At 51.7% G+C, this 24,133-nt stretch overlaps 1 protein-coding gene across 2 annotated transcripts in view; it reads left to right on the forward strand.

Annotated features, from left to right (window-relative positions):
- Window positions 1-1,736: 1,736 nt before the first annotated feature.
- LOC145339320 (serine/threonine-protein kinase MRCK alpha-like) overlaps window positions 1,737-24,133 on the forward strand; it is an 82,412-nt gene continuing 60,015 nt past the window's right edge. For both annotated transcript variants that reach the window (XM_080183746.1, XM_080183747.1), the window contains exons 1-7: window positions 1,737-2,181; window positions 16,723-16,814; window positions 18,422-18,505; window positions 19,477-19,572; window positions 20,382-20,530; window positions 21,225-21,318; window positions 23,502-23,702. In XM_080183746.1, the coding sequence (XP_080039872.1) occupies window positions 1,998-2,181; window positions 16,723-16,814; window positions 18,422-18,505; window positions 19,477-19,572; window positions 20,382-20,530; window positions 21,225-21,318; window positions 23,502-23,702 (900 nt within the window). In that variant the 5' untranslated portion in view covers window positions 1,737-1,997. The remainder of the gene's footprint in view (window positions 2,182-16,722; window positions 16,815-18,421; window positions 18,506-19,476; window positions 19,573-20,381; window positions 20,531-21,224; window positions 21,319-23,501; window positions 23,703-24,133) is intronic.

Genomic DNA, 24,133 nt, shown 5'->3' on the forward strand with positions numbered 1-24,133 from the left:
GTGCCCCTCATTATTTTATAGACCTCTATAAGATCACCCCTCAGCCTCCTACGCTCCACAGAGAAAAGTTCCAGTCTATCCAGCCTCTCCTTATAACTCAATCCATCAAGTCCCAGTAGCATCCTAATAAATCTTTTCTGCACTCTTTTCTAGTTTAATAATATCCTTTCTATAATAGGGTGACCAGAACTGTACACAGTATTCCAAGTGTGGCCTTACCAATGTCTTGTACAACTTCAACAAGACGTCACAACTCTTGTATTCAACGTTCTAACCAATGAAACCAAGGTGTTCAGCTCCTTCTCATTCTCTAAATGGGGAAAGGCTTTGGAAAGCTGAATCACAAAGGGATTTGGGAGTCCTGGTTCAAGATTCTCTTCAGGTTAACGCGCAGGTTCAGTCAGCAGGTAGGAAGGCAAATGCAATGTTAGCATTCATGGCGAGAGGGCTAGAATACAAGAGCAGGGATGGACTGCTGAGGCTGTATAAGGCTCTGGTCAGACCCTATTTGGAGCATTGTGAGCAGTTTTGAGCTCCATATCTAAGGAAGGATGTGCCGGCCTTGGAAAGGGTCCTGAGGAGGTTCACAAGAACGGGCCCAGGAATGAAAAGCTTGTCGTTTGAGGAAGATAGAAGGAAGATAATCATATGGAGATTAGAAGGATGAGGGGGAATGACAGCCAGTGTCCAGGGCCCAGGGCATCTGCATCCCAGTGAGAGCCTTGGCATCTGTATCCCAGTGAGGGCAAGCCTAGGGCAACTGCACCACAGTGAGTGCCAGTGCCCAAGGCTCAATGTCTCAATGACAACAAAATGAAGGAGATAGTCATCGACTTCAGGAAGTATAGTGGAAGATATGCCCCTGTCTACATCAATGGGGACGAAGTAGAAACGGTCAAGAGCTTCAAGTTTATAGGTGTCCAGATCACTAACAACCTGTCCTGGTCCCCCCCACGCCGACACTATAGTTAAGAAAGCCCCACCAACGCCTCTACTTTCTCAGAAGACTAAGGAAATTTGGCATGTCCGCTACGACTCTCACCAACTTTTACAGATGCCCCATAGAAAGCATTCTTTCTGGTTGTATCACAGCTCGGTCTGGGCTCCTGCTCTGCCCAAGACCACAAGGAACTACAAAAGCTCGTGAATGTAGCCCTATCCATCACACAAACCAGCCTCCCATCCATTGACTCTGTCTACACTTCCCGCTGCCTCGGGAAAAGCAGCCAGCATAATTAAGGACCCCACACACCCCGGACATTCTCTCTTCCACCTTCTTCCATCGGGAAAAAGATACAAAAGTCTGAGGTCACGTACCGACCGACTCAAGAACAGCTTCTTCCCTGCTGCTGTCAGACTTTTGAATGGACCTACCTCACATTAAGTTGACCTTTCTCTACACCCTAGCTATGACTACATTCTGCACCCTCTCCTTTCCTTCTCTATGAATGGTATGCTTTGTCTGTGTAGTGCGCAAGAAACAATACTTTTCACTAATACACATGACAATAATAAATCAAATCAAAACTCGTACCCGAGTGAGGGCCAGGGTCCAGGGCAACCACAGGCAAGTAGATGAATGAATCAGAAATACTTACAGCTTTCAGGAGAGAGAGGGAGAGAGAGAGCCAACTGTTTATTTACCTGTAGCTGCAGCTCTGTGATTGGATCATGGCTTTGACAGCGAGAAGCCTCAGGTGAGTGTGAGAGAAGGGAGGGACAGAGAGACGAGAGAGAGAGTGTGAGACAGTCAGAGCTGGTACAAGACAGACAGAACGGTCTGGTTAGGAGGGAGAGAGACAGACATATGGAGGTGAACACTTGAAACATCCAGGAGGGACAGACAGGTAGAGAGGGAGAGAGAGTGTGACAGTCATAGAGCTGGGACACACAGACAGAAAGGTCTGGTTGGGGGGGGGACAGGGACAGACAGACAGAGACAAGGAGGTAGACACAGAAACAGCCAGAGGAGCAGCAGCAGATAGGGAGGAAGGACGATGTCTGCAGAGGAGAGGCTGCAGCAACTGGAGCGGCTGATGGCGAGGGGAGAACCTGGGCAAAGGGAACTGGAAGGCAGCCTGAGTGTAGAGACTCTACTGGACCTCCTCGTGTGCCTCCACTATGAGTTCAGCAGCTCTCCGCTGCGCAAAGACTCCAACATCGCCACTTTCCTGCACTGGGGTGAGTCTCTGAGGGTTTGTCTAACTTGCTACTCAACTTTTCAAACACTTGACAAAGGGGTGAGACTTGGCCTTGGCTAAAAGTTACCCAATCCCTGAGTCACCCACTCTCTGTGACCCAGGGATCACTGGGCAGTGATCAGGAGCAGGAACCCTGGCTGATTTCCCCTCTCTCTCTCTAACCCAGGGATCACTGGACAGTGATCAGGAGCAGGAACCCTGGCTGATTTCCCCTCTCTCTCTCTCTAACCCAGAGATCACTGGACAGTGATCAGGAGCAGGAACTCTGGCTGATTTCCCCTCTCTCTCTCTCTCTCTCTCTAACCCAGGGATCACTGGAAAGTGATCAGGGGCAGGAACCCTGGCTGATTTCCCCTCTCTCTCTCTAACCCAGGGATCACTGGAAAGTGATCAGGAACAGGAACCCTGGCTGATTTCCCCTCTCTCTCTCTAACCGAGGGATCACTGGACAGTGATCAGGGGCAGGAACCCTGGCTGATTTCCCCCCTCTCTCTCTAACCCAGGGATCACTGGACAGTGATCAGGAGCAGGAACCCTGGCTGATTTCCCCTCTCTCTCTGTAACCCAGGGATCACTGGACAGTGATCAGGGGCAGGAACCCTGGCTGATTTCCCCCCTCTCTCTCTAACCCAGGGATCACTGGACAGTGATCAGGGGCAGGAACCCTGGCTGATTTCCCCTCTCTCTCTCTAACCCAGGGATCACTGGACAGTGATCAGGAGCAGGAGCCCTGGCTGATTTCCCCTCTCTCTCTCTAACCCAGGGATCACTGGACAGTGATCAGGAGCAGGAACCCTGGCTGATTTCCCCTCTCTCTCTCTAACCCAGGGATCACTGGACAGTGATCAGGAGCAGGAACCCTGGCTGATTTCCCCTCTCTCTCTCTAACCCAGGGATCACTGGACAGTGATCAGGAGCAGGAACTCCGGCTGATTTCCCCCCTCTCTCTCTAACCCAGGGATCACTGGACAGTGATCAGGAGCAGGAACCCTGGCTGATTTCCCCCCTCTCTCTCTAACCCAGGGATCACTGGACAGTGATCAGGAGCAGGAACCCTGGCTGATTTCCCCTGCCACTATTTATAATCTGAGTGGGAGTGACTAGGCTAATTATGAAGGGCCCCTGAGTTATAATATCTTGGATAAAAGTCCAGTCATTGGAAAATGTGCAGGTTAAGTGGATTGGCCATGCTAAATTACTCCTTAGTGTTTGATGGGGGATATGTAGAGGGAGCTTTACTCTGTATCTAACCCCATGCTGTACCTGTCCTGGGAGTGTTTGATGGGGGGACAGTGTAGAGGGAGCTTTACTCTGTATCTAACCCCGTGCTGTACCTGTCCTGGGCATGTATGTAACATGATGTACAGTCACTCTTGCAAGATATGAAATGTAGCATTCATGTTGTGCATTGCAAGATCCCACACACAATGATAATAACTGGATAATCTGCGGTGGAGTCTTGTCAGTGAGGGATTGATTTCTGAAGGGTGGGGGGAGAAGGTCCTTGTTCTTTGAAGTGAAGCTGATGAGAATTGTTACACCCACCAATGAAGCCTTGCTTCATTGTCTAATCTGAAAGATTTCTCACAGGTAGGTTCGGGAATTTTCTATCAGTTGATGGGATTGTGGCATCGCTGGCAAGGTCAGCAGGTGTCACCATTCCTAATTGCCCCTTGACGGAGTGACTCACTCAGCCCATTTCAGACGAGAAAATTAAGAATCTGCACCAACAACAATCCCACCCAGGCCCTAACCCAGTAACTGCACAATCTACCCTGCTGATCCCCCTGGCACTGAGGGGCAATTTAACATGGCCAATCCACCCTAACTTACACACCTTTGGACACTAAGGGGCAATTTAGCATCACTGTATAACACTGGGGTACAGTACTGGTGGGGACGGGTCTGTCGCTGTATAACACTGGGGTACAGTACTGGTGGGGACGGGTCTGTCGCTGTATAACACTGGGGTACAGTACTGGTGGGGACGGGTCTGTCGCTGTATAACACTGGGGTACAGTACTGGTGGGGACGGGTCTGTCGCTGTATAACACTGGGGTACAGTACTGGTGGGGACGGGTCTGTCGCTGTATAACACTGGGGTACAGTACTGGTGGGGACGGGTCTGTCGCTGTATAACACTGGGGTACAGTACTGGTGGGGACGGGTCTGTCGCTGTATAACACTGGGGTACAGTACTGGTGGGGACGGGTCTGTCGCTGTATAACACTGGGGTACAGCACTGGTGGGGACGGGTCTGTCGCTGTATAACACTGGGGTACAGTACTGGTGGGGACGGGTCTGTCACTGTATAACACTGGGGTACAGTACTGGTGGGGACGGGTCTGTCACTGTATAACACTGGGGTACAGTACTGGTGGGGAAGGGTCTGTCGCTGTATAACACTGGGGTACAGTACTGGTGGGGACGGGGCTGTCACTGTATAACACTGGGGTACAGTACTGGTGGGGACGGGGCTGTCACTGTATAACACTGGGGTACAGTACTGGTGGGGGCAGGTCTGTCACTGTATAACACTGGGGTACAGTACTGGTGGGGACGGGGCTGTCACTGTATAACACTGGGGTACAGTACTGGTGGGGATGGGGCTGTCACTGTGTAACACTGGGGCTCTGGACAGTATGTATTGCTGTTCCGATCTGCTGTAATATTCAGGCTCGTACACAGCACACAGGGTCCAGGTTGTTCCCAGGAGGAGCCTAGGCCTCAGGCCTGGTAGTGACTATCCGTGAAGGAATGCTGTCTTTCTGGTTTGCAGGGCAGGTGCAGGCTTTGCCTCAGCCTGACCTGCTCAGTGCTGCTAGATAAGTGCATGATACATCCCGGAAGCTTCTGAAGACTCTTAGAATCATTTTGATGATAACATTCAGTTGGGGAAGAGACATGCTACTTGGGCACGCACAGGCATACACATGCAGAGGTATCAGATTGTTAGCTGTCTAGTTCCTCACATTTGAAAGGCTCACGGTCAAATAATAAAGACTTTCACAACACCCTGATGTCCCAAAGTGTTTCACAAACAATGCCGCACACACACAGTGAGATTCAATAGACACAGATAGCATCATAACCTGAACATCATCTGGCATTTCGAAGAGGGAGCTTTACTGTGTGCAGTTTTGGTCCCCTTATTTGCGCAAGGATATTTTGGTCTTGGAGGGGGTGCAGAGGAGGTTCAATAGGCTGATACCGGAGATGAGGGGGTTAGCTTATGAGGAGAGATTGAATAGACTGGGTCTGTACTCGTTGGAGTTTAGAAGGATGAGGGGGGATCGTATAGAGACGTATAAGATAATGAAGGGGATGGATAGGATAGAGGTAGAGAGATTCTTCCCGCTCAAAGGACAGTAGGACTAGGGGGCACAGCCTCAAGATAAGGGGGGGTGCAGTTTAGATCGGAGTTGAGGAAGAACTTCTTCACTCAAAGGGTGGTGAATCTCGGGAATTCTCAGCCCGTTGAAGTGGTGGAGGCTGCCTCACTGAATATATTTAAGTCACGGGTAGATAGGTTTCTGATAGACAAGGGAGGGTTATGGGGAGAAAGCAGGAAAGTGGAACTGATCCACTTCACATCAGCCATGATCTTATTGAATGGCGGGGCAGGCTCGAAGGGCTAGATGGCCTACTCCTGCTCCTATTTCTTATGTTCTTATGTTACTCTGTATCTAACCCCGTGCTGTACCTGTCCTGGGAGTGTTTGATGGGGGGACAGTGTAGAGGGAGCTTTACTCTGTATCTAACCCCGTGCTGTACCTGTCCTGGGAGTGTTTGATGGGGACAGTGTAGAGGTTAATACATGTGACAATAATAAATCAACAAATCAATCAACTAACTTGGGATGGGCAATAGATCCTGACCCAGCCAGCGATGCCCACGTCCCCATGAATGAATAAAAAAAAATTACACTCCTGTGATGCCGCACACGTGTCAAATGCTGGAAAATCTCAGCGGGTCTGACAGCATCTATGGAGAGAGAATACAGCTAATGTTTCCAGTCTGGATGACCCTTCGTCAGAGAGGAACACTTGAAACTGTCTTGGGTGGAATTAGACACTTGTAGATTGATGGCTGGATGGTGGTGGTGAGGGGAGGGGTGGGGTGGGTTGTTGTGAAATTGGGAAGATGGCAACAGCCCCAGAGAGATTGAGAGAGCCTGGGCAGAAGAGGGTTAAAAAAATATATATCTGCAATTTCCTGAGCACCTTGTTTGTGAGATTGAGATCGGGTTAGTGCTGTTGGAACGAGTAATCTCAGCGGTGAGGAATCCAGCCTGGGTGAGGCAATCTGTGCCCTGGGGCCGGGTGCACTTCACCCTCCAGATGGAGGGCGGTTGGTTTCCCTCTCGTCATCTCGCCCCATCGGAGAGGCCATAACCCATCCTCACGTCTCTCCTCGGTCACCCTACCCCGCTTTACCCTATCCCGAAACCAACTCCAACACAACTCCGGGCCGGGGAGCAAAATACTCTTTACGAAAAAGCAAACCGTGCAAAAGTGCTCAGATTCAGAGCCTGCATCATCACTTCAGATAATGAGACAGGGAACCAGGAAAAGGATAAAGGCTCGGTCGTCGAGGCCGCTCTTGAGAGGGGGGTGAGAGGGGGGTGCCTCAGTTTGAGGAAGGAATACAGACAGTGGAAGGCACACCCTTCAATGGAAATCATAGAATCCCTACAGTGCAGAAGGAAGCCATTCGGCCCATTGAGTCTGCACCGACAACATTCCCACCCCAGGCCCTATTCCTTAACCCTACATATTTACCCCACTAATCCCTCTAACCTACGCATGCCAGGATACTAAGCATACCACAATTTAGCATGGCCAATCCACCTAACCTGCACATCTTTGGACACTAAGGGACAATTTAGCATGGCCAATCCACCTAACCTGCACATCTTTGGACACTAAGGGACAATTTAGCATGGCCAATCCACCTAAGCCACACATCTTTGGACACTAAGGGGAAACCTAGCATGGCCAATCCATCCTAATCTACACATTTGCATAGGTTTCCTCCAGTTTCCTCCCAAAGTCCACACAATGTGCAGGTTAAGTTGATTGGCCATGCTCAATTGCCCCTCAGTTACAGGGAGATTATTGGGGTTACGGGGATAGGGCCTTGGCGGGATTGTTGTCAGTGCAGGTCTGATGGGCTGAATGGCCTCTTTCCGCATTGGAGGGATTGGAACCCAGGTCCCCAAAGCAATACGCTGGGTCTCTGGATTACTATTGCAGCGTCAATAACACTAAAACCATCATTTCCCCTGCTTGCCTGCTTGCCATAGAACTTGGCAAAGGTTTCATTGATCCCACTTCCCATCTCCATCTTGTTTTGCATCTCATTTGCCTTCATCAACCAACTGTTAACAATACAGAATATTTATTTTCAGTTGTTGCGAGGCTATGTTGAATAATTATTCATATTCGAATACTTAGTAGAGACACCCACCGGGGGATAGTGTCTAATCCTGGGCGCAGGGTTCCTGGAAAGACATTGAGGCTTTGGAGAGGGAGATTGACTAGAATGGGACCAGGAGATGAAGAGGACAGGCTGGACAAACTGGGATTGGTCTCCTTCAGGCACAGATGGTTAAGAGGCAAAACACGAGAGCAGAAGGAGTAGGGGCAGGAGTGGACATTACTGCCCAACTGGTCTGTTCTCAGAAACATAGGAGCAGGAGGAGGTCATTCGGCCCTTCCAGCCTGCTCTACCATTCATCACCATCATGGCTGATTGTCCAACTCAATAGCCTAATCCTGCTTTCTCCCCATAACCTTTGATCCCGTTCACCCCCAGTGCTATATGCAGCCGCCTGCCTCTTCAATACATTCAATGTTTTGGCATTGAATACAGTCATGGCTAATCTTGACCTTTGACTCCTGCTCACTCCCCATATCCCATAATTCCCCGAGTGACCAAAATTGTGTCCATCCCACTGGCTCCTATGTGTTCAATGATGGAGTACCCACAAGAAAGGCCATTCAAAAGCTGAAGCGTATGGATAGAATTTTGTTATTCATATGTGGGAAATGTGTGTCACTGACTGGGCCAGCATTTATTGCCCATCCCTAGTTGCCCCTTGGAGGGCAGTTGAGAGTCACCCACATTGCTGTGTCTCTGGAGTCACATGTAGGCCAGACCAGGGTAAGGACGGCAGATTTCCTTCCCTAAAGGGAACCAGATGGGTTTTTCCCACAATGGGCCATCAGTAGATTCTTAATCCCAGATATTTTTTATTGAATTCAAATTCCACCATCTGCCGTGGCGGGATTCGAACCCGGGTCCCCCAGAACATTAGCTGAGTTTCTGGGTTAATACCACTAGGCCATCGCCTCTCCTATCTGAGTTACTATCTCATTGTGCGGCTTGGTTTACTGTTACTTCCTGCTCAGCACCTTGAGATGTTTCAGGGGTTATACAAGAGAAAATTGTTGTGGCTAAAAACACAGCAAAGCATACCAACGCCCTGTGATAGCTCCACACTCCATTCAGGGTAGCACCGTGGGTTAGCACTGCTGCCTCAAAGCACTAGGATCCGGCTCGGGTCACTGTCTGTGTGGAGTTTGCACATCCTCCCCACGTCTGTATGGCTTTCCTCTGGGTGCTCCGGTTTCCTCCCATAGTCCAAAGATGTGCGGGTTAGGGAGGATTGGCCATGTTAAATTGCCCCTTAGTGTCAGGGGGATCAGATAGGGTAAATACCTGGGTTTACGGGGATAGGGCCTAGGCGGGATTGTGGTTGGTGCAGACTCAAAGAACAAAGAAAATTCCAGCACAGGGACAGGCCCTTCGGCCCCTCCAAGCCTGCACCGACCATGCTGCCCGACTGAACTAAAACTCCCTCTATTCCCATCGTATTCATGGATTTGTCAAGACACTCCTTAAAACTCACTGCTTCCACTCCCTCCCCCCGGCAGCGAGTTCCAGGCACCCACCACCCTCTGTGTAAAAAATCTGCCTCGTACATCTCTTTTAAACCTTGTCCCTCGCACCTTAAACCTGTGCCCCCAAGGAATTGACACTCCCACCCTGGGAAAAAGCTTCTGACTATCCACTCTGTCCGTGCCCCTCATAATCTTGTAGGCTTCTATCAGGTCTCCCCTCAACCTCCATCGCTCCAGTGAGAACAAACCAAGTTTCTCCAACCTCTCCTCATAGCTAATGCCCTCCAGACCAGGGCAACATCCTGGTAAATCTTTTCTGTACCCTCCCCAAAGCCTCCACATCCTTCTGGTAGTGTGACGACCAGAATTGAACACTATATTCCAAGTGTGGTCTAACTAAGATTCTATAAAGCTGCCACATGACTTGCCAATGTTTAATCTCAATGCCCCGGCTGATGAAGGCAAGCATGCCGTATGCCTTCTTGACTACCTTCTCCACTTGCATTGCCACTTTCAGTGACCTGTGTACCTGTACACCCAGATCCCTCTGTCTATCAATATTCTGCGATTTACTGTATATTTCCTATCTGTATTAGACCTTCCAAAATTCATTACCTCACGTTTGTCCAGATTAAACTCCATCTGCCATCTCTCCGCCCAAGCCTCCAATCTATCTATATCCTGCTGTATCCTCTGACAGTCCTTATCGCTCTCCACAAATCCACCAACCTTTGTGCCATCCATAAACCTTTTAATCAAACCAGTTACATTTTCCTCCAAATCATTTATATACATTACAAACAGCAAAGGTCCCAGCACTGATCCCTGAGGAACGCCACTTGTCACAGCCCTCCATTCAGAAACACACCCTTCCACTGCTACCCTCTGTCTTCTTTGACCAAGCCAGTTTTGTATCCACCTTGCTAGTTGACCTCTGATCCCATGTGACTTCACCTTCTGCACCAGTCTGCCATGAGGGACCTTGTCAAAGGCCTTACTGATGTCCATGTAGACAACATCCACTGCCCTACCCTCATCAATCATCTTCATCACTGCCTCCAAAAACTCGATCAAGTTAGTGAGACATGACCTCCCCCTCACAAAACCATGTTGCATCTTGCTAACACGTCCACTTATTTCCAAGTGGGAATAAATCCTGTCTCGAAGAATCCCCTCCAATAATTTCCCTCCCACTGATGTAAGGCTCACTGGCCTGTAATTACCTGGATTATTCTTGCTACCCTTCTTAAACAAAGGAACAACATTGGCTATTCTCCAATCCTCTGGGACCTCCCCTGTAGTCCCGATGTGGAGATGCCGGTGTTGGACTGGGGTAAACACAGTAAGAAGTCTCACAACACCAGGTTAAAGTCCAACAGGTTTATTTGATAGTAAATGCCACAAGCTTTCGGAACGTTGTTCCTTCGTCAGGTAAGTGATGAGTTTCTGAACAGAACTCTCCACTCACCGGACGAAGGAGCAGCGTTCCGAAAGCTAGTGGCGTTTACTATCAAATAAACCTGTTGGACTTTAACCTGGTGTTGTGAGACTTCTCACTGTGCCCACCCCTGTAGCCAGTGAGGATACAAAGATTTCTCTCAAAGCCCCAGCAATTTCCTCCCTTGCCTCTCTCAGTATTCTGGGGTATATCCCATCAGGTTCTGGGGACTTGTCTATCTTGATGTTTCTCAAGAACACCAAACCTCCTCCTTTTTGATCTCAACATGACTCAATCTATCTGCACACCCTTTCCCAGACTCATCATCCACTAAGTCCTTCTCTTTGGTGAATACTGATGCAAAGTACTTATTTAATACTGCACCTATTTCCTCTGGCTCCACACATAGATTCCCTCCCCTGTCCTTGAGCGGGCCAAACCTCTCCCTGGCTACCCTTTTGCTCTTTATATATGGATAAAAAGCCTTGGGATTTTCCTTAATCCTGTTGGCCAATGATTTTTCATGATTCCTTTTAGCCCTCCTTACTCCTTGCTGAAGTTTCTTTCTACTTTCCTTGTATTCCACACTTGGTTCGTGTGTTCCCAGCCTCCTAGCTTTGACAAATGCTTCCTTTATCTTTTTGACTAGGCTCACAATATCTCTCGTTATCCAAGGTTCCCAAAATTTGTCATACTTATCCTTCATCCTTACAGGAAAGTGCCGGTCCTGAATCCCTATCAACTTACACTTGAAAGCCTCCCACATGCCAGATGTTGATTTGCCCTCAAACATCTGCCCCCAATCTCCATTCTTCAGTTGCTGCCTAATATTGTTGTAATTAACCTTCCCCCAGTTTAACACCTTCACTTGAGGACTACACTTATCTTTATCCATCAGTATCTTAAAGCTTACTGGCCGGGCTCATTCCCCAATACCAGGTCCTGTATGGCCCCTTCCTTAGTTGGACTATCTATATACTGTTTCAAGAAGCCCTCCTGGTTGCTCCAAATGGGCTCGATGGGCCAAATGGCCTCCTTCTGCACAGTATGACTCTATGAAGAGACTGTTCTTGAGTCTATTGGTGCGTGATCTCAGACTTTTGTATCTTTTTCCTGACAGAAGAAGGTAGAAGACAGAATGTCCGGGGTGCGTGGGGTCTTTAATTATGCTGACTGGTTTTCCCGAGGCAGCGAGAAGTGTAGACAGAGTCAGTGGATGGAAGGCTGGTTTGGAGTAATGGATTGGGCTACATTCACTACCCTTTGTAGTTTATTTTGTTTAAGTTGATTGGCCATGCTAAATTGCCCCTCAGTGTCCAAAGATGTGAGATTAGGTGGATTGGCCATACTAAATTGCCCCTTAGTGTCCAAAGATGTACGGGTTAGGTGGATTGGCCGTACTAAATTGCCCCTTAGTGTCTAAAGATGAGTGGGCTAGATGGATTGGACATGCTAAATTGCCCTTTAGTGTCTAAAGATGTGCGGGTTAGGTGGATTGGCCGTGCTAAATTGTTCCTTAGTGTCCAAAGATGTGTAGGTCAGGTGGATTGGCCATGCTAAATTGCCCCTTAGTGTCAGGGGTACTAGCTAGGGTAAATAGATGAGGTTATGGGGATAGGGCCTGGGTGGGATTGTGGTCGGTGCAAACTCGATGGGCTGAATGGCCTCCTTTTGCACTGTAGGGTCCTATGATTCTAAACTTGTGGAGGACTCTGGGAGGGGCTGGGGAGTGGAGGTGGGCCTTTTATTTTGAGGGCCAATGGATATTTTTATCAGGAATAAACTCTTTCTGAACCTAGGGTTGTTGTGAGGTGTAGGAGAGAAGTTGTGTGTAGGTAACCTCCCTGCTTAGCAAGTTTAATCAGTTAGCACATGTCTACAGGAATGTAAACTGAGAGGGACTGAAGGTGCCCCACCCTGTTCACTGGCTCACAGAGTGGGAGCCAGCTTAGGATAGAGGAAAGACTGTTTGTGTTTTGTTTCTTTGGCTTGTAAAATATCGTTGCCTTGGCAATCCAGCTCCTGGTGATTGACAGCCCCGAGGTGAGAGTTCCAGGGAAGATTCCCTATCTCAGGAATCGATCCTGAGTCTCTGAGTGAGAGTTTGCAGCTTCGAGCTTCGCCCCAACTGCTCGAATCCCGGCCAGGAATACAACCCCGCCTTTCGACTGAGATATCTCAAACAGCCCCATCAGGTGGATGTACTTTAAAAACAGGCCACGGCCACCGGTCAGAGGATTATACAATCACCACAGTGCACAAGGAGGCCATTCAGCCCATCATGTCTGCACCAACCGTCCTATTCCCATAAAACCACACGTGTACCCTGCTAATCCCCCCTGACAGCAAGGGGCAATTTAGCATGGCCAATCCACGTAACCTATACGTCTTTCGACACTAAGGGCAATTTAGCACAGCCATTTCACCCAACCTGCTCATATTTGGACTGTGGGAGGAAACCGGAGCACCCAGAGGAAGCCCACACAGACACGGGGAGAATGTGCAAACTCTGCACAGACAGTTACCCGAGCCAGGAATGGAACCCGGCTCCCTGGCGCTGTGAGACAGCAGTGTTAACCCACTGTGTCACCGTGCCCCCAGGAATCGAACCCGGGTCCCTGGCGCTGTGAGACAGCAGTGTTAACCCACTGTGTCACCGTGCCCCCAGGAATAGAACCCAGGTCCCTGGCGCTGTGAGACAGCAGTGTTAACCCACTGTGTCCCCGTGCCCCCGGGAATCGAACCCAGGTCCCTGGTGCTGTGAGGCAGCAGTGTTAACCCACTGTGTCACCGTGCCCCGGGAATCGAACCCAGGTCCCTGGTGCTGTGAGGCAGCAGTGTTAACCCACTGTGTCACCGTGCCCCCGGGAATCGAACCCAGGTCCCTGGTGCTGTGAGGGGGCAGTGTTAACCCACTGTGTCACCGTGCCCCCGGGAATCGAACCCAGGTCCCTGGTGCTGTGAGGGGGCAGTGTTAACCCACTGTGTCACCGTGCCCCGGGAATCGAACCCAGGTCCCTGGTGCTGTGAGGCAGCAGTGTTAACCCACTGTGTCACCGTGCCCCCGGGAATCGAACCCAGGTCCCTGGCGCTGTGAGGCAGCAGTGTTAACCCACTGTGTCACCGTGCCCCCGGGAATCGAACCCGGGTCCCTGGCGCTGTGAGACAGCAGTGTTAACCCACTGTGTCACCGTGCCCCCCGGGAATCGAACCCGGGTCCCTGGCGCTGTGAGGCAGCAGTGTTAACCCACTGTGTCACCGTGTCCCCGGGAATCGAACCCGGTGAGTGGCTCGGAGGGGGCTTGCAGCTGGTGGTGCTCCCCATGTGTCTGCTACCCCCTGCCTTGTCCTTCTAGGTGGTAGAGGTGGTGGGTTTGGAAGGTACTGTCGAAGGAGCCTTGATGAGTTGCTGCAGTGCATCTTGTAGATGGTACTCACTGCTGGCACTGAGCGTCAGTGATGGAGGGAGTGAGTGTTTGTGGTTAGCGTGTCGATCGAGTGGGACTGCTTTGACCTGGATGGTGTCGAGCTTCTCGAGTGTTGTTGGGAGCCGCACCCATCCAGGCAAGTGGGGAGTATTCCATCACACTCCTGACCTGAGTCCTTGTAGATGGTGGACAGGCTTTGGCGGGGAGTCAGGAGGTGAGTTACTCTCCGCAGGATTCCCAGTGGACAGGATTTGGGGGGGAGTCAGGAGGTGAGTTACTCTCCGCAGGATTCCCACTCACTGACCTGCTCTGGGAGCCATGGAATTTATATGTTTGGGTCCAGTTCAGTTTCTGGTCAATGGTAACCCCCAGGATGTTGATAGTGGGGGAGATTCAGTGATGGTAACCCCCAGGATGTTGATAGTGGGGGGGATTCAGTGATGGTAACCCCCAGGATGTTGATAGTGGGGGGGATTCAGTGATGGTAACCCCCAGGATGTTGATAGTGGGGGGGGAATTCAGTGATGGTAACCCCCAGGATGTTGATAGTGGGGGGGATTCAGTGATGGTAACCCCCAGGATGTTGATAGTGGGGGGGATTCAGTGATGGTAACCCCCAGGATGTTGATAGTGGGGGGGATTCAGTGATGGTAACCCCCAGGATGTTGATAGTGGGGGGGGGATTCAGTGATGGTAACCCCCAGGATGTTGATAGTGGGGGGATTCAGTGATGGTAACCCCCAGGATGTTGATAGGGGGGGGATTCAGTGATGGTAACCCCCAGGATGTTGATAGTAGGGGATTCAGTGATGGTAATGCCAGTGAATGTCAATGGGAGATGATTAGATTCTCTCTTGGAGATGGTCATTGTTTGGCAGTTGTGTGGCATAAGTGCTCCAGCCTGAATGTTGTCCAGGGCAGAGACACATGGGGAACACCACCACCTGCAAGTTCCCCCTCCATGCCACTCACCATCCCGACTTGGAAATATATCGGCCGTTCTTTCACTGACGCTGGGGTCACATTAACACTGCAATGAAGCTACTGTGGAAATCCCCCAGCCACCAGACTCCGGCGCCTGTTCGGGTTACACTGAGGGAGAATTTAGCATCTAACCAGCACATCTTTCAGATTGTGGGGTGAAACCCATACAGACACAGGGAGAACGTGCAGACTCCACACAGACAGTGACCCAAGCCGGGAATCGAACCTGGCTCCCCGACGCTGTGAGGCAGCGGTGCTAACCCACTGTGTGAACCCGGGTCCCTGGGCACTGAGAGACAGCAGTGCTAACCCACTGTGTGAAGCCGGGTCCCTGGGCGCTGTGAGACAGCAGCGCTAATCCACTGTGTGAACCCGGGTCCCTGGGCGCTGTGAGGCAGCAGCGCTAACCCACTGTGTGAAGCCGGGTCCCTGGGCGCTGTGAGACAGCAGCGCTAACCCACTGTGTGAACCCGGGTCCCTGGGCGCTGTGAGACAGCAGTGCTAACCCACTGTGTGAACCCGGGTCCCTGGGCGCTGTGAGACAGCAGTGCTAACCCACTGTGTGAACCCGGGTCCCTGGGCGCTGTGAGACAGCAGCGCTAACCCACTGTGTGAACCCGGGTCCCTGGGCGCTGTGAGACAGCAGTGCTAACCCACTGTGTGAACCTGGGTCCCTGGGCGCTGTCAGGCAGCAGCGCTAACCCACTGTGTGAACCCGGGTCCCTGGGCGCTGTGAGACAGCAGCGCTAACCCACTGTGTGAACCTGGGTCCCTGGGCGCTGTCAGGCAGCAGCGCTAACCCACTGTGTGAACCCGGGTCCCTGGGCGCTGTGAGACAGCAGTGCTAATCCACTGTGTGAACCCGGGTCCCTGGGCGCTGTGAGGCAGCAGCGTTAACCCACTGTGTGAACCCGGGTCCCTGGGCGCTGTGAGGCAGCAGCGCTAACCCACTGTGTGAACCCGGGTCCCTGGGTGCTGTGAGGCAGCAGTGCTAATCCACTGGGCCACCTGTGCTGCCTGATGTCCCTCTGGAGTCTCCCACAAGGGGGAAACAACTGCTCAGCATTGACCCTGTCCAGTTCCCCAGAGGTTTGATTTGATTTGATTTATTATTGTTGCAAGTATTAACATACAGTGAAAAGTGTTGTTTCTTGTGCTATACAGACAAAGCATACTGTTCATAGAGAAGGGAAGGAGAGGGTGCAGAATGTAGTGTTACAGTCACGGCGAGGGTGTAGAGAAAGATCAGCTTAATGCAAGGTAGGTCCATTCAAAAGTCTGACAGCAGCAGGGAAGAAGCTGTTCTTGAGTCGGTCGGTACGGGACCTCAGACTTTTGTATCTTTTTCCCGACGGAAGAAGGTGGAAGAGAGAATGTCCGGGGTGCGTGGGGTCCTTGATTATGCCGGCTGCTTTTCCCCGAGACAGCGGGAAGTGTAGACAGAGTCAATGGATGGGATGCTGGTTTGCCTGATGAACTGGGCTACATTCACAACCCTTTGTAGTTCCTTGCGGTCTTGGGCAGAGCAGGAGCCCAGACCAAGCTGTGATACAACCAGAAAGGATGCTTTCTATGCAGCATCTGATGAAGGAGCAGCGATGTGAAAGCTCGTGATACCAAATAAATCTGTTGGACTTGAACCTGGAGTTGTGAGACTTCTTACTGCATCTGTGAAACTTGGTGAGAGTTGTAGCAGATATGGCCGGGCTGGAAGATGTCAATATTTTAAATTCTGTGTCTTTTCTTCTCTCTCTTTCTCTCCCCAGTTACTCCCTTTGTCAAAAAGCTAAAGGAAATCCGCCTTCAACGGGATGACTTTGAGTTTCTGAAGGTCATCGGGCGCGGGGCATTCGGGGAGGTAAGGGGGCAGAGGATCTGGGAGGAGGAACGGGGGAGGGGGTAAGCCTACGGGAACCATGAGAAGCAATGACCAGAGTCTCTCACCTGGGTCTCTCCCCCTCCAAAAGCCTGGGTGACAGAGAGGCAGGCCCACCCGCCCCCCACCCCCCACGTGCTGTGTCCAGTGCTGAGCTCCCGTTGGAGAGCAGGGACAGCAGTGGATTTGAGCCAGACACACGGGGTGCGGTCACCTGTGGACTGGCGCCGTGGGACTTGTCTCAGTAACAAAGGCCATGTTATGGAGCAGGAACTGCCTGCTTCATTCTCGATGGATATCAGACACGAACTGGCTTTACTTTCACATTCACTGCCCTACTCTGCTCTGGGTTACAATGCTAATTATTGATCAGATGCTGGAGATAAAACAACACATCACCCCATATCTCAATCTGTATCTCTCAGGGGCGGGACTTCCCTCTCTCTCTGTTTCTCTCTTTCATTATCACTCATCATACATCTCCTTTTTATAGTTCTCTCTGCCTTTCTTACTCTCACTGGGGTACGGGTCTCACACACACTGACTCTCACTGGGGTACGGCTCCCACACACACTGACTCTCACTGGGGTACGGGGTCCCACACACACTGACTCTCACTGGGGTACGGCTCCCACACACACTGACTCTCACTGGGGTACGGCTCCCACACACACACTGACTCTCACTGGGGTACGGGTCCCACACACACACTGACTCTCACTGGGGTACGGGTCCCACGCACACTGACTCTCACTGGGGTACGGGACCCACACACACTGACTCTCTCTGGGGTACGGGTCCCACACACACTGACTCTCTCTGGGGTACGGGGTCCCACACACACTGACTCTCACTGGGGTACGGGTCCCACACACACTGACTCTCACTGGGGTACGGGTCCCACACACACTGACTCTCACTGGGGTACGGCTCCCACACACACTGACTCACTCTGGGGTACGGGGTCCCACACACACTGACTCTCACTGGGGTACGGCTCCCACACACACTGACTCTCACTGGGGTACGGGGTCCCACACACACTGACTCTCACTGGGATACGGGTTCCACACACACTGACTCTCACTGGGGTACGGGTCCCACACACACTGACTCTCACTGGGATACGGGTTCCACACACACTAACTCTCACTGGGGTACAGGGTCCCACACACACTGACTCTCACTGGGGTACGGGTCCCACACACACTGACTCTCACTGGGGTACGGGTCCCACACACACTGACTCTCACTGGGGTACGGGTCCCACACACACTGACTCTCACTGGGGTACGGCTCCCACACACACTGACTCTCACTGGGGTACGGGTCCCACACACACACTGACTCTCACTGGGGTACGGGGTCCCACACACACTGACTCTCACTGGGGTACGGACTCCCATGGGGTAGGTGATCTCAGCTGTGACTTTGCGAGGCCTAGATGTTTTATCCTTGAATCGGTAAACCAAACCCCAACTGCAGGTCTGCAGAGGGTGGGAGGACTCAGTGATGCACTGGGTTGGAGAGAGGGGAATAGGACTTCTGTCAGTATTTGTAACCTTTTCCTTTCCCCCTCACCTCTCCAGGTCGCTGTGGTAAAATTAAAGAATTCGGAGAATGTTTACGCGATGAAAATCCTCCACAAGTGGGAGATGTTAAAGAGAGCAGAGGTTAGTAAATACTGCCACCAGGAGAGGCAATTCTGGCCTGATCCCAGCCAGTCCAGGACATAGGCAGCATTCACACTGTTACAGTAAGAAGTCTCACAACACCAGGTTAAAATCCAAATGGTAGGGCAGGCTCGAGAGGCTAGATGGCCTCCTCCTGCTTCTGTTTCTTATGTTCTTATGAACGGTATGCTTTATCTATACAGCACGCAAGAACCAATGCTTTTCACTGTCCCAATACATGTGACAGTAAAAAATCAAATCAAATCTCTCTCACACAGGCACACTCTCTCTCACTGACACACTCTCTCTCTCTCACACAGGCACACTCTCTCTCACACAGGCACACTCTCTCTCACTGACACACTCTCTCTCTCACTGACACACTCTCTCTCTCACTGACACACTCTCTCTCTCACTGACACACTCTCTGTCTCACAGGCACACTCTCTGTCTCACAGGCACACTCTCTCTCTCTCACACAGGCACACTCTCTCTCTCTCACACAGGCACACTCTCTCTCTCACTGACACACTCTCTCTCTCACACAGGCACACTCTCTCTCTCACTGACACACTCTCTCTCTCACACAGGCACACTCTCCCTCATATCCTCCCTGTTACACACTCTCTCATACACTTTCTCTCACACTCTGTCTCATGTGCCCTCCCTCGCACACTCTCTCTTGCATGTACTCTCTCACACCTGCTCTCTCGCATGTGCACTCTCTTGTGCACAGACACGCTCTCTCTCTCTCTCTCTCCCATGCCCATGTTCACTCTCACTGTCTCTCCCACACACATATGCACATACCAGTACAGTGCTAGATTGTTGTAAAAAGTCTGGAATATCAGGAGAAATACGGATGAGGGAATGTGGGGAGATGGCAGGGGGTGTTTTTCCGAAATTCCCTTCCCTGTTCCAATGTTGCCTGCTTTTCTTCCCCATTTAAAGTATTGCGTTTTTGTTTACAGACTGCCTGTTTCCGAGAGGAGAGAGACATATTGGTAAAAGGAGATAACCAATGGATCACAACCCTGCATTACGCCTTCCAGGATGAGCAGTACCTGGTGAGTCTGAAAGCTGCAGCTTCAGGGGGGCTTGCTGATGGAGAGCGGTGGATTCCACAACAATGCCAGCTTGAATCAGTCGGGTAGCACACTCTCTCTCCGCTAAATCGTGCCGCACTGTGGGAGGGTCGGTGCTGAGGGAGCGCCGCACTGTGGGAGGGTCAGTGCTGAGGGAGCGCTGCACTGTGGGAGGGTCAGTGCTGAGGGAGCGCCGCACTGTGGGAGGGTCAGAGCTGAGGGAGCGCCGCACTGTGGGAGGGTCAGTGCTGAGGGAGCGCCGCACTGCGGGAGGGTCAGTGCTGAGGGAGCGCTGCACTGTGGGAGGGTCAGTGCTGAGGGAGCGCCGCACTGTGGGAGGGTCAGAGCTGAGGGAGCGCTGCTCTTTCAGAGGGTCATAGAAAAAGAGAAACTCGAAGCAGGAGGCCATTCGGCCCTTCGATCCTGCTCCCCCATTCATTCTGATCCTGGCTGATCATCCAATTCAATATCCTGATCCGCCCCCTTCCCCCCATATCCCTTGACCCCGTTAGCCCCAAGAGTGATATCTAATTCCTTCCTGAAATCACAAAATATTGTGAGTGCCACAGATGATCTGGGACATCACCACATTGTGGTTTGTGGGATTTGGCTGTGTGTTAAATAACTGCTTTCTGACATGAGAACAGTGAAAATAACTCTCAGAAGTAGGCTGTGGCTGTGAAATGTATCTCGATGTCCTGAGATGGTGAGAGAGGCAGGAGTAAGGTAGTGTCTGTATTTCAGTGTTGCTGTCGATGTGTCTAAGCTCGGAGTGTCTCTTATTTCCTCAGTACCTGGTGATGGATTACTACGTTGGGGGTGACCTTCTAACTCTGCTCAGTAAATTTGAGGACCGCCTCCCGGAAGACATGGCGCGTTTCTACATCGCAGAGATGGTGTTGGCCATTCACTCCATCCACCAACTCAACTATGTACACAGGTATGGAGCTGAGCCTTCCCAATTCATCAGCATAATGCCCCTTAGTGCCCAAAGATGTGTAGGTTAGGGTGGATTGGCCATGCTAAATTGTCCCTTAGTGTCCAAAGATGTGTAGGTTAGGGTGGATTGGCCGTGCTAAATTGCCCCTTAGTGCCCAAAGATGTGTAGGTTAGGGTGGATTGGCCATGCTAAATTGTCCCTTAGTGCCCAAAGATGTGCAGGTTAGGTGGATTGGCCATGCTAAATTGTCCCTTAGTGCCCAAAGATGTGTAGGTTAGGTGGATTGGCCATGCTAAATTGTCCCTTAGTGCCCAAAGATGTGTAGGTTAGGTGGATTGGCCATGCTAAATTGTCCCTTAGTGTCCAAAGATGTGCAGGTTAGGGTGGATTGGCCATGCTAAATTACCCCTTAGTGTCCAAAGATGAGCAGGTTAGGTGCTAAATTCTCCCTCAGTGTAACCCGAACAGGTGCCGGAGTGTGGTGACTAGGGGAATTTCACAGTAACTTCATTGCAGTGTTAATGTAAGCCGATTCGTGACACTAATAAAGGAAGAAAAATACTTCTGATGATATGTCATAGACCCAAGCTGAGTTAGGGTGTGAATCAGTCTCTTGAGGGTAGAAACGTTGTGAGGGGCCGAATGGCCTGTTCTGAGCTTCCAGTGGTTTAATATCGAGTTCCTTTCCTTCCAGAGACATTAAACCAGACAATATTTTAATTGACATGAATGGACATGTCAGGTTGGCCGACTTTGGATCCTGTCTGCAACTCGGGCCTGATGGGACGGTGAGTATACACTCCAAGGGCAGCATGGTGACACAGTGGGTTAGCACTGCTCCCTCACTGTGCCAGGGACCCGGGTTCGATTCCCGGGGGCACGGTGACACAGTGGGTTAACACTGCTGTCTCACAGAGCCAGGGACCCGGGTTCGATTCCCGGGGGCACGGTGACACAGTGGGTTAACACTGCTGTCTCACAGAGCCAGTGACCCGGGTTCGATTCCCGGGGGCACGGTGACACAGTGGGTTAACACTGCTGTCTCACAGAGCCAGGGACCCGGGTTCGATTCCCGGGGGCACGGTGACACAGTGGGTTAACACTGCTGTCTCACAGAGCCAGGGACCCGGGTTCGATTCCCGGGGGCACGGTGACACAGTGGGTTAACACTGCTGTCTCACAGCGCCAGGGACCCGGGTTCGATTCCCAGGGGCACGGTGACACAGTGGTTTAACACTGCTGTCTCACAGAGCCAGGGACCCGGGTTCGATTCCCGGGGGCACGGTGACACAGTGGGTTAGCACTGCTCCCTCACAGTGCCAGGGACCCGGGTTCGATTCCCGGGGGCACGGTGACACAGTGGGTTAACACTGCTGTCTCGCAGTGCCAGGGACCCGGGTTCGATTCCCAGGGGCACGGTGACACAGTGGGTTAGCACTGCTGTCTCACAGCACCAGGGACCTGGGTTCGATTCCCGGGGGCACGGTGACACAGTGGGTTAACACTGCTGTCTCGCAGTGCCAGGGACCCGGGTTCGATTCCCGGGGGCACGGTGACACAGTGGGTTAACACTGCTGTCTCGCAGTGCCAGGGACCCAGGTTCGATTCCCAGGGGCACGGTGACACAGTGGGTTAACACTGCTGTCTCACAGTGCCAGGGACCCGGGTTCGATTCCCGGGGGCACGGTGACACAGTGGGTTAACACTGCTGCCTCACAGCGCCAGGGACCCGGGTTCGATTCCCGGTTTGGGTCACTGTCTGTGCAGAGTCTGCGTGTCCTACAAGTGTCTGTGTGGGTTTCCTCCGGGTGCTCCGGTTTCCTCCCACACTCCAAAGATTTGTGTGTTAGGTGGATTGGCCGTGCTAAATTGCCCCTTAGTGTCAAGGGGAATAGCTAGGGTAAATACATGGAGTTATGGGAATAGGGCCTGTTGGTGCGATTGTGGTCGGTGTGGACTCGATGGGCCAAATGGCCTCTTTCTGCATTGTAGGATTCTATCATCTTTCACCTCACCATTCCCCAACTCTCACACAGACACCTGACTCCAATCCAGACAAATCCCTCACTCTTATGAGGTCTAATCTCCCCTCACCCTTTAATATCCCACCCAGTCTAATCCCACTCTCCCCCTCACTCCCCGCACCCTTTAATATCCCACCCAGTCTAATCCCACTCCCCCCCTCCCCACACCCTTTAATATCCCACCCAGTCTAATCCCACTCTCCCCCTCACTCCCCGCACCCTTTAATATCCCACCCAGTCTAATCCCACTCTCCCCCCTCACTCCCCGCACCCTTTAATATCCCACCCAGTCTAATCCCACTCTCCCCCTCACTCCCCGCACCCTTTAATATCCCACCCAGTCTAATCCCACTCTCCCCCTCACTCCCCGCACCCTTTTAATATCCCACCCAGTCTAATCCCACTCTCCCCCTCACTCCCCGCACCCTTTTAATATCCCACCCAGTCTAATCCCACTCTCCCCCCTCACTCCCCTCACCCTTTAATATCCCACCCAGCCTAATCCCACTCTCCCCCCTCACTCCCCGCACCCTTTAATATCCCACCCAGTCTAATCCCACTCTCCCCCCTCACTCCCCGCACCCTTTAATATCCCACCCAGTCTAATCCCACTCTCCCCCTCACTCCCCGCACCCTTTAATATCCCACTCTCCCCCCTCACTCCCCTCACCCTTTAATATCCCACCCAGTCTAATCCCACTCTCCCCCTCACTCCCCACACCCTTTAATATCCCACCCAGTCTAATCCCACTCTCCCCCCTCACTCCCCTCACCCTTTAATATCCCACCCAGTCTAATCCCACTCTCCCCCCTCACTCCCCGCACCCTTTAATATCCCACCCGGTCTAATCCCACCCTCCCCCTCACTCCCCTTTTCTCTGTCTCCTTGAGGGATGAACTGTGAACATATTGTCTCCTCATGCCTGGGGACCTTATCTCTGCGACAGGTCGAAACCTCGATGGCGGTCGGGACTCCAGATTACATCTCCCCAGAGATTCTGCAGGCGATGGAAGATGGCAAGGGCAAGTACGGCTCAGAGTGTGACTGGTGGTCCCTGGGGGTCTGCATGTACGAGCTACTGTTTGGAGAGACCCCTTTCTACGCGGAGTCACTGGTGGAGACTTACGGCAAAATCATGAACCACCAGGTGGGTAGGGGATGAGATGTGATTACTTGCACTGGAATTAATAAACTAGGCTACACAGAACAGGGACAGCACAGCGGCACAGTGGGTTAGCGCTGCTGCCTCACAGTGCCAGGGAGCCTGGGTTCGATTCCCGGCTTGGGTCACTGTCTGTGTGGAGACTGCAAGCTCTCCCCGTGTCTGCATGGGTTTCCTCCGGGTGCTCCGGTTTTCTCTCACAGTCCAAAGATGTGTAGGTTAGGTGGACTGGCCATGCTAAATTGTCCCTTAGTGTCCAAAGATGTGCAGGTTAGGCGGATTGGCCATGCTAAATTGCCCCTTAGTGTCCAAAGATGTGTAGGTTAGGGTGGATTGGCCATGCTAAATTGCCCCTTAGTGTCCAAAGATGTGTGGGTTACTTGGATTGGCCATGCTAAATAGATTCTTCATGTCCA

The sequence above is a fragment of the Carcharhinus amblyrhynchos genome, unplaced genomic scaffold, assembly GCF_965287045.1.
Source record: "Carcharhinus amblyrhynchos unplaced genomic scaffold, sCarAmb.v2.hapA scaffold_402, whole genome shotgun sequence".
NCBI lineage: Eukaryota > Metazoa > Chordata > Chondrichthyes > Carcharhiniformes > Carcharhinidae > Carcharhinus > Carcharhinus amblyrhynchos.